We start from the raw sequence: 11,125 nt of genomic DNA, 5'->3' as shown, positions 1-11,125 counted from the left end.
AAATCCTAATATTATCTATACATTCACTCACAGGCTGATTAATGAGGTCAGGAACTATGACTGTACTTTCCATTTCTCACTCAGCAGGTAAAGTGACACCTTGTAAAATCTCATGTGTAACACACGGAACATTCTCATGGTTTCCAGTCCCTCCTCTTCTGAGCCGGCAGTTACTGATTGGCCAGCAGTGATTTTGACATCATTAATGGTCCAGCCAATTGGAACTGATGTCAATGGTTCCAGTGGCACAATCTGCTATATATATGTGCAGCAGCTCCTGAAACCTCATCACATTGGACAACTGGGGGAGAGGTAGGAAGGAATGGGAGCAGGAAATCCCCACCTTTACTTTGAAACCTCGACACTAATGTTCAATCTTTTTCTTGTGTTTCAGGTTGGAGGAAAGGAACTTCACTGCAGACATGATGCTGGGGACAGTTTTGCTTCTGAGTGCATTGCTCGTCAGTGATGTGGCAGGTAGGGTCAATCAAAGATGGTGTGTGAGGACAGGTTAATGATGTGAGGTGACGAGTTAGTGGAACAGCCGCTGAGTAAATTAGAGAGAAGAGAAAGGGCCGGAACCTGAAGGAATGTCGTAAAATGAGCAGCTGTCGGACTTCGATAACCTTCAATATCCCACCCAGTCTAATCCCACTCTCCCCCTCACTCCCCATACCCTTTAATATCCCACCCAGTCTAATCCCACTCTCCCCCTCACTCCCCATACCCTTTAATATCCCACCCAGTCTAATCCCACTCTCCCCCTCACTCCCCATCCCCTTTAATATCCCACCCAGTCTAATCCCACTCTCCCCCTCACTCCCCATACCCTTTAATATCCCACCCAGTCTAATCCCACTCTCCCCCTCACTCCAATAGTCTATTTATAAGCAGCTCTCCCCTTCCCATTTTTGGATTTGATGGACTGTGTTTCATCACCAGTTTGTGAGAGAATTCCACATTCTCACCATCCGCTGTGGGGAAACAGGCTCTGAAATCCCATGGGCCACGATCTGGAGAGTGACGTTGGGATTGTGCCCACCAGTGCCCTCCAGGACTGACGCTGCCCCTGAGTATGGGGGTAAGTGTGAGGCCCCTCATTAATATGGGGCCAGTGGACACTGGTGTCACTGTGGGTGCATCTCTGGCCCCACACTGCCTGAAACTCGTTCACCTGCTGCCATCCAGGGGGTGTCCAGTTCCTCCTCGGGGTGTTGAGACATCGATGAGGGGAAGAGAAACAGTGTGAAGACTGATAGGGTTGAACAGCCACCCAATTAAAGGGAAGCGAGAGAGATGATCAATACTGGTATAAATTATAGGGAGTTCCTGGGAACAAACAATGTGAAACATGTCAATTGTCTTTCTATTGTGTAGATGTAAATGGTGTTGCTGGAGAATAAGGAGTTTGACCAGCTCTGTCTTCTCAAACAAAGATAACCTCGTTGACTGTTGAATTACTTTGGGCGCCTTTGATCTTGTTACTTGATAAACAACCAATAAAGACCTTTAAACACTGCCCCCCCCCTGGGGTTATTAAACACTGGACAGGGATGCACCCCCCTGTTAACGAGTCCGTGTAGTAAACAGAATACGGTAGTCTAGGGAAAGATCGATCAAGTACAGGGAAGTCACACTTCACGCGAAACAAGGACACGGTAATGTGCATAAGATCAGTGTATGAGAGGAGTGTCACACATGGTTTGAGTGAACAAAGACACTGCAATATTTGTGGGGAAATGACTGTTTGAAAACCAGTTGTGTTTGAGTGTAACACAGACGCTCAGTCAGTGTGTGTTAAATAGGTTTCGGTGAGTGCATCCAAAGTATGAGGAAAATGTCCATAAAAAGACCACGGTTTTGGCTGTTTGGGAGTACAGTAGTGACGGTGATGTCTCTACTGTACCCAGAGAGACTGCAATTAAAGAACATTCATCTCTGTTTGATTGTACTCTGTTTGTTCAATTGCTCTCCACGCTGAACTTAATAAAGGATAGACTTTCTTTTAATTGGAAGAAGACGACCGTATTCTGTTTACGACACGTATCCTTTAACCGGGGGGTGCATCACAGTCCAGGGGCTGGCAGTGTTTAAAGGGCCGATGGTAGTTGATGGGGAGCATTGGCACTGGCTTCAGATTTATCTCAAATACAAAGACTGACTCCTTGAATCAGAAATAAAGTGAAGGTTTGGGGATTGCTGTTGTGAATATTCAGTTTGTTTTAATCTAATTCTCTTTAACTGCAGCTGATGTTTCTCTGAATGGAACATCGGAGAATCAGCAACAGGAGGCGGAGACTGATCAGGATCAGGACCTTGACCAACGTGGTGTCCCTGAGAGAGGATCTTGTCCCAATGGCTGGTTTTATTTTAATTCTGTCTCCTCCTGTTACCGGTTTCTCCGTGACAGAAAGACTTGGATCGAAGCTGAGGTAAGTCCCTGGAGTCTCCATTTTAAGTTATTGTTTGTTCCTCAGTGTTTCTAAATGTGACAGGACGCAGAGAATGAAAGAACCTTCTTGTTTTGGAACATAGGAACAGGAGTAGGCCATTCAGCCCCTCGTGCCTGCTCTGCCATTTGATAAGATCATGGCTGATCTGTGATCTGACTCCATATCCCTGCCTTTGGCCCATATCCCTTAATACCTTTGGTTGCCAAAAAGCTATCTATCTCAGATTTAAATTTAACAATTGAGCTAGTATCAATTGCTGTTTGCGGAAGAGAGTTCCAAACTTCTACCACCCTTAGTGTGTCGAAATGTTTTCTAATCTCGCTCCTGAAAGGTCTGGCTCTAATTTTTAGACTGTGCCCCCTACTCCTAGAATCCCCAACCAGCGGAAATAGTTTCTCTCTATCCACCCTATCTGTTCCCCTTAATATCTTTTAAACTTCGATCAGATCACCCCTTAACCTTCTAAACTCCAGAGAATACAACCCCAATTTGTGTAATCTCTCCTCGTAACTTAACCCTTGAAGTCAGGGTATCATTCTAGTAAACCTACGCTGCACTCCCTCCAAGGCCAATATGTCCTTCCGAAGGTGCGGTGCCCAGAACTGCTCACAGTACTCCAGGTGCGGTCTAACCAGGGTTTTGTATAGCTGCAGCATAACTTCTGCCCCCTTGTACTCTAGTCCTCTAGATATAAAGGCCAGCATTCCATTTGCCTTCTTGATTATTTTCTGCACCTGTTCGTGACACTTCAATGATCGATGTACCTGAACCCCTAAGTCCCATTGGACATCCACTGTTTTTAACTTTTTACCATTTAGAAAGTACCCTGTTCTATCCTTTTTTGATCCAAAGTGGATGACCTCACATTTGTCTACATTGAATTCCATTTGCCACAGTTTTGCCCATTCACCTAATCTATCAATATCGCTTTGTAATTTTATGTTTTCATCTACACTGCTTACAATGCCACCAATCTTTGTGTCATTGGCAAACTTAGATATGAAACTTTCTATGCCTTCATCTAAGTCGTTAATAAATATTGTGAATAATTGAGGCCCCAAGACAGATCCCTGCGGGACTCCACTAGTCACATCCTGCCAATGTGAGTACCTACCCATTATCCCTACTCTCTGTCGCCTTTCGCTCAGCCAACTTCCTAACCAAGTCCGTACTTTTCCCTCGATTCCATGGGCTTCTATCTCAGCTAACAGTCTCTTATGAGGGACCTTATCAAATGCCTTCTGGAAGTCCATATAAATAACATCCATTGACATTCCCCTGTCCACTACTTTAGTCACCTCTTCAAAAAATTCAATCAGGTTTGTCAGGCATGACCTACCTTTCACAAATCCATGCTGGCTCTCTCTGATCAACTGAAAATTCTCAGTGTTCAGTCACCCTATCCTTAATTATAGTCTCCAGCATTTTCCCCACAACAGATGTTAGGCTAACTGGTCTATAATTCCCCGGTTTCCCTCTCTCTCCTTTCTTAAAAAGCGGAGTGACCTGTGCAATTTTCCAATCTCGAGGGTCAGTTCCTGAATCGAGAGAACTTTGAAAGATTATAGTTAGGGCATCCGCCATGTGCTCACCTACTTCCTTAAAACCCTGGGATGGAAACCATCTGGTCCTGGGGATTTGTCACTCTTTAGTGCTATTATTTTCTTCATTACTGTTGCTTTACTTATATTAATTTTATCGAGTCCCTGTCCCCGATTCAATATTAGTTTTCTTGGGATTTCCGGCATGCTATCCTCTCTTTTGACTGTAAATACTGACGCAAAGTAATTGTTCAACATGTCCGCCATTTCCCCATTGTCAATGACAATATCCTCACTTTCAGTTTTTAAGGGGTCAACACTGCTCCTGACCACCCTCTTTTTCCTAATATAACTGTAAAAGTTCTTTGTATTGGTTTTGATATCCCTTGCGAGTTTCTTTTCATACACTCTTTTTGTAGCTCTTACTATCTGTTTTGTGACCCTTTGTTGATCTTTGTATCTTTCCCATTCGCCAGGATCTGTGCCATTTTTTGCCTTTTTGTATGCCCTTTCCTTATGTCTTATACTGTCCCTTACCTCTTTAGTTGTCCATGGCTGTTTTTTTTGGCAAGTAGAGTTCTTGCCCCTCAGGGGTATAAACAGATTCTGTATCACGTTCAATGTTTCTTTAAACATTTCCCACTGATCATCAGTCGTTTTACCCATTAACAGATTTGCCCAGTTTACTGTGGACAGTCTCTGTCTCATCCCATTGAAGTCGGCCTTGCCCAAGTCTAGAATCTTAGCAGCTGATTCACTTTTTTCCCTTTCAAACACTACATTGAGCTCGATCATGTTCTGATCACTATTGGATAGATGTTCACGCACAGTTAAGCCGTTAACTAAATCTGGTTTATTACTCATTACTAAATCTAGTATGGCTTGCCCCCTTGTTGCCTCTCGGACATACTGCTGTAGAAAACTATCCCAGACACACTCAAGAAATTCGCTACCTTTCTGACAGTTGCTAGTCTGCTTTTCCCAATCTATGTGAAGGTTAAAGTCCCCCATTAAGACCACTATGCCTTTCTTATACGCTTGTCTAATCTCTGCATTTATACAATCTAGCACTTCAGAGCAGCTGCCAGGGCTCCTGTACAAAACTCCCACTATAGTCTTAGATCCTTTCCTATTTCTCAATTCAACCCATAAGGTCTCTGTTGGCTGCTTACCTCTCGTTATATCCCCCTTTATCATTGAAGTGATTTCATCTCTAATCATTAATGCTACTCCTCCCACTCTTCCATTTTCCCTATCTCTCCTGTAGACCTTATAACCCGGTATATTTAGTTCCCAATCCTGACCATCCTGCAGCCATGTCTCAGTAATAGCTATCATGTCATACCCTCCAATTTGAATTTGAACCTGTAGTTCATTTAATTTATTCCTTATACTCCGTGCATTTGTATATAGAACTCTTAGTTGGGCCACACACCCTAGCCTGACCTTCAGCTTTGATGCTGGGTTAATCGCCTTACGCCTACTAGTTTTTATTTTATCTGTCGTGCCTAAAGTACACTTTCTTTCCGCTGCTCTACGCTTTTCCCTTTCACTTGTTCTTGAACAACTGTTTGTACTATTTGTATTGTAGATTTCCCCTGGGTCTTCCCCTCTCTTGCTGCTCAACTTTATTCCCTTCTGACTCCCCGCTCAGGTTCCCATCCCCCTGTCACTCTAGTTTAAACCCTCCCCAACAGCACGAGCAAACACCCCCGCGAGGACATTGGTCCCGGTCCTGCTCGGGTGTAACCCGTCACGCTTGTACAGGTCCCACCTTCCCCAGAACCGGTCCCAATGTCCCAGGAATCTAAATCCCTCCCTCCTACACCATCCCTGCAGCCACGCATTCACCCTGTCTATTCTCCTGTTCCTATACTCACTAGCACGTGGCACAGGTAGTAATCCTGAGATCACTACCTTTGAGGACCTGCTTTTTAATTTATCTCCTAACTCCTTAAATTCACCTTGCAGGACCTCATCCCTTTTTTTTACGTATGTCGTTGGTACCAATATGGAGCACGACTACTGGCTGTTCACCCTCCCCCTCCAGAATGCCCTGCAGGAGCTCCGTGACATCCTTGACCCGAGCACCAGGGAGGCAACAAACCATCCTGGAGTCACGTTTGCAGCCGCAGAAACGCCTATCTGTTCCCCTTACAATTGAATCCCCTGTCACTATAGCCCTGCCACTCTTCTTCCTCCCCTCCTGTGCAGCAGAGCCACCCGTGGTGCCCCGAACTTGGCTCTTGCTGCTTTCCCCTGATAAGCCATCTCCCCCAACAGTATCTAAAGCGGGATATCTGTTTGAGAGGGAGATGGCCGCAGAGGACTCCTGCTCGACCTGCCTAGTCCTTTTACTCTGCCTGACGGTCACCCATTTCCTTTCTGCCTGCGTAATCTTTACCTGCGGAGTGACCACCTCACTGAACGTGCTATCCACGATAGTCTCAGCATCGCGGATGCTCCACAGTGAATCCACCCACAGCTCCAGCTCCAAAATACGGTTAGCCAGAAGCTGCAGCTGGACACATTTCTTGCACACATGGTCGCCAGGGACACTGGTAGTGTCCATGACTTCCCACATAGTGCAGGAGGAGCATATCACGGGTGCGAGCTGTGCTGCCATGACTTGCCTTAGACTCTCAGACTCTCCTCCCGCTCTCAGTCTCTCCTTTTTTACTGTGCTCACCTCTCGGACATTGTAGTGGAGATGATATCGGGTTGGGAGCTCGACTCGGGGTCAAATAGAAGGCCAAGGTTGTGAACGGTCTGGTTCAGCCTCAGACAGTGGCCAGGGAGAGGGATGGAGTCGGTGGCGAGGGAATGGAGTTTGTGGCGAGGACCAAAGACAATGACTTCGGTCTTCCCAATATTAAATTGGAGGGAATTTCTGCTCATCCAATACTGGATGTCGGACAAGCAGTGTGACAAATCAGAGGCAGAGGAGAGGTTGAGAGAGGTGGTGGTGAGGTAGAGCTGGGTGTCGTCAGCGTCCATGTGGAACCTGACGCGTGTTTTCGGATGGTTTCGTTGATTGAAGTTCCCCTTTAGAATGACCTTCCAGTTTTCACACACCTTTCAATCTGTGGTCAAACCCTAATGTTCATTTGTTGTTTTCACATTCGAGGTCAAACCAGAGCAGCTCATTGGGTAACTTTTCACCTCCCACTGCATCAACTTGTTAATTCCCTCTGTGACCCTGAGATGAAGCCACAATCTCCAGATAGTAATTCTATCTGAACTAAATTAAACTGGAGATACACACTTAGAAATATTAGCAGTGGTCTGTCGTTCTGATCAATCTGATAGTGTCGACATTGTCACTTTACAGTGACGTGGACTGCAGTGGCCGTCAACATCTGTATTGACAGCAGCTGGATGGATAAAAGTTGGGGAGAACAGGAGAATCAACTCCAGCGACCCTGCAGAACGTTCTCGAACAGAACTGAATACAGTCAATGTGAAATGATGATAAACAACAAATGTTATGTTTTGTTTTTATTTAAAGCTGTCCTGCCAACGACTGGCTACAGGCGGCCATCTTGCCTCCATCCATTGGCAAGAACAGAATCATTTCATTGGACAGCTGTTAAAGGCAGAACACCAATCAAATAATCTTGTTTGGATTGGTTTGAGTGACCGCCACAAGGTAATGTTCTGAGTTACTATATCATAAATTGTTCATTGGAGCAGGAATATACATTTATAAATGATATTATTTCTCTCCCACAGGAAGGGACTTTTCTTTGGACTGATGGATCTTTATCAGATTTCACAAACTGGCGTCAGAACGAGCCCAATAATTATAAAGGAGGAGAGAACTGTGTGGTAATTATTTCAGGTAAGTTGATATTGAAACGTGTGATAGAAATGGTATTTAATGGGAAATTAATCCGAACAAATGGATTGAGACTGAGACTCAGTGTGGGTGATTTTTAGACTTTGACAGCACTGGACTTCCTGACCCTTTTTGCAGCAATTTGCAGCCAGCTTCCAGCTCAAGCTGTTTAATGGAGGGACGTACACTGGGTGTAAACACTGGGGAGAGAGGGACGGACACTGGGTGTGAACACTGCCGATACAGGGACGTACACTGGGTGTGAACACTGCCGATACAGGGACGTACACTGGGTGTGAACACTGCCGATACAGGGACGTACACTGGGTGTGAACACTGCCGATACAGGGACGTACACTGGGTGTGAACACTGCCGATACAGGGACGTACACTGGGTGTGAACACTGCCGATACAGGGACGTACACTGGGTGTGAACACTGCCGACACAGGGACGTACACTGGGTGTAAACTCTACACTGTCTCTTCCTGCTCAACTGTCCATCTGTGTGGATCCTGCAGTGATGAGGCCATACCGAGGCGGGCCTTATAACTGGCCCACATTTAATGAGTTGGTCCTGACATGTGTCAGGCTGGAGCCGTGCTCCCAGTGGCAGGACTCCATTCTGATTTTCAGGGAATGTTGTGTAAACACACTCAAGCTTCCCGCATCCGCCCCTCACTTTACTGATGCTGGAAACGTCCCCCCTCCCCCCTCGTTCCACAGCGGGTTCATGTCCCAGAGTTAAAATGTTGTAATTGGTTCCAGAAATCCCAGACTTTGCTCCAATCGTGTGCAGTGGGGGAGGTGAGTGTTTAGGGCTGGGGGTGAGGACTTCCTGTCCATCCCACACTGGGAAATCCAGCCCAGGGTGTGCTCCACACCTTCAGTCAGGAACTGTCCAAAACCCCCACTGAATATTGTAAGGTTTGTGGATTTCAGTGAGGCGCTCACTGACTGACTGTACACGGCATCAGAACAGGAAGTGGCTCATTTTCTTCACAAGGTGAACTGATGGGTGAAGAGACTGGTAAAATTAATGGATCACAGACACTGACTCACAGATTGATCCATTGCTAATATTTCTGACGAAATAGAAAGGCTGAAAGAAGTCAGTTCCGTGGAGAGACTGGAGAAACTGGGATTGTTCTCCTTCCAGCAGAGAAGGTTAAGGAGAGATTTAATAGTGGGGCTCAAAATCATGAGTTTTGACAGAGTAAATATGGAGAAACTGTTTCCAGTGGCAGGAGGGTCAGTAAACAGAGGACACAGATTTAAGATAATCGGGAAAAGAACCAGAGGGGAGATGAGGAGGAAAAAAATGTTGGGCGGCGAGTTGTTCTGATCTGGAATGTGCTGCCTGAGGGGAGGAAGCAGATTCAATAATTACTTTCAAAAGGGATTTGGATAAATATTTGAAGAGACAAAATTAGCCGGGCTCTGAGGAATGGGACTGATTGGAAAGTTCCTTCAAAGAGCCAGCACAAGGATGATGGGCCGAATAGCCTCCTTCTGTGCTTTATCATCTCGGACTGTATGAAATAATTACACAAACAGCAGCCTGATTCACCAATGGGTAAAGGTCGAAATCAATTCTTTTTTCAGATAAATGGAATGATGTGCCCTGTACAGGAAAATCTCCCTTCATTTGCTCCTACAAACTGCACGACTGGTAGAAGAATCCAGCGATGCTCCAAGGATCCTTTCCCGGAGTGGATTCAGATCCTCGATTTGTTTGTAGCCGCACTCACTGCCTGTGGTGATTGTACTGACTCAGTCTGTTAACCAATAATAAAGGTAATTGCATCATGGGCTGTGTTTGATGCTGTGAGTCTAGTTTATAGGAGCCCTCCTGACCCACTGGACCCTCTCCCCACCTCTTCACTCAATACTGCATTAGGGAGAAGGCCACACAGACTTTATAAAATTAACTTTCAGTATATGAACCTTTTGGTTTGCAAAAGACAAACTTTAAAGGGATGAGATGGAATTAATGGGGAAATATCACTGAGAGGAATCTGTCGATGGAAATTGGAACTGATTGAAAGCTGCACTAATGGAGAGTATGGAAGATAAATATATCCTCCCAAAAATAACGAAAGTCCCCGGAATGAGGCAACGGGACAATAAAATGGGAAGAAAGATCATCAAACGGTGCAGGACTGCAGGGAAAAGGGGCTCTGGGAGGAGAGGAATTTCCTCCAACAGATTAAATGGTAGAGATGAGGACAGCAAAAGATGTGAAGAATAACAACATTCTACCAGTGTTCCCCACAGTGAGAATAGATTCAAGGTGCTGCCAAAACACACTGCCTGGAAATGTCACTCTTGCTTCCTGTCACACAATTCCTGTCACGCTTCAATTTCCTGTTTATTACACTGAGCCGTGATGCAGTTTTCCTGGCTGAAAACTAGGTGGCGCTGTAGTGTTCATTATACTCATCCCTGATTGGCTGACTGGGTCATAAGAACATCAGAAACAGGAGCAGGAGTGGGCCAATCGGCCCCTCGAGCCTGCTCCGCCATTCAATAAGATCATGGCTGATCTGATCCTAACCTCAAATCTAAATTCATGTCCAATTTCCTGCCCGCTCCCCGTAACCCCGAATTCCCTTGACTTCTAGGAAACTGTCTATTTCTGTTTTAAATTTATTTAATGATGTAGCTTCCACAGCTTCCTGGGGCAGCAAATTCCACAGACCTACTACCCTCTGAGTGAAGAAGTTTCTCCTCATCTCAGTTTTGAAAGAGCAGCCCCTTACTCTAAGATTATGCCCCCTAGTTCTAGTTTCACCCATCCTTGGGAACATCCTTACCACATCCACCCGATCAAGCCCCTTCACAATCTTATCTTTCAATAAGATCGCCTCTCATTCTTCTGAACTCCAATGAGTCGAGTCCCAATCTACTCAACCTCTCCTCATATGTCCGCCCCCTCATCCCCGGGTTTGACCGAGTGAACCTTCTTTGTACTGCCTCGAGAGCAAGTATGTCTTTTCTTAAGTATGGACACCAAAACTGTATGCAGTATTCCAGGTGCGGTCTCACCAATACCTTATACAACTGCAGCAATACCTCCCTGTTTTTATATTCTATCTTCCGAGCAATAAAAGCCAACATTCTGTTGGCCTTCTTCATCACCTGCTGCACCTGCATACTAACTTTTTGATTTTCTTGCACTAGGACCCCCAGATCCCTTTGTACTGCAGTACTTTCCAGTTTCACGCCATTAAGATAATAACTTGCTCTCTGATTTTTCCTGCCAAAGTGCATAACCTCACATTTTCCAATATT

At 45.4% G+C, this 11,125-nt stretch overlaps 1 protein-coding gene across 1 annotated transcript; it reads left to right on the top strand.

Annotated features, from left to right (window-relative positions):
* Positions 1 to 245: 245 nt before the first annotated feature.
* On the top strand, positions 246 to 9,642 carry LOC137341898 (C-type Lectin CRL-like). Its single transcript, XM_068005405.1, has 5 exons — positions 246 to 477; positions 2,248 to 2,432; positions 7,503 to 7,643; positions 7,727 to 7,835; positions 9,437 to 9,642. The coding sequence occupies exons 1-5, from the start codon at positions 423 to 425 to the stop codon at positions 9,505 to 9,507; spliced, it is 561 nt and encodes a 186-aa protein (XP_067861506.1). The 5' UTR covers positions 246 to 422; the 3' UTR covers positions 9,508 to 9,642.
* Positions 9,643 to 11,125: the final 1,483 nt, after the last annotated feature.

This window comes from Heptranchias perlo, chromosome 24 (genome assembly GCF_035084215.1).
Source record: "Heptranchias perlo isolate sHepPer1 chromosome 24, sHepPer1.hap1, whole genome shotgun sequence".
Classification (NCBI taxonomy): domain Eukaryota; kingdom Metazoa; phylum Chordata; class Chondrichthyes; order Hexanchiformes; family Hexanchidae; genus Heptranchias; species Heptranchias perlo.
This window is presented reverse-complemented; position numbering and strand designations above follow the sequence as displayed.

Coding starts and splice junctions, on each gene's coding strand:
- LOC137341898 (XM_068005405.1), top strand. CDS start 423: ATGATGCTGGGGACAGTTTTGCTTCTGAGTGCATTGCTCGTCAGTGAT. Junction 478..2,247: donor GCTCGTCAGTGATGTGGCAG/GTAGGGTCAATC, acceptor CTTTAACTGCAG/CTGATGTTTCTCTGAATGGA. Junction 7,836..9,436: donor CTGTGTGGTAATTATTTCAG/GTAAGTTGATAT, acceptor TTCTTTTTTCAG/ATAAATGGAATGATGTGCCC.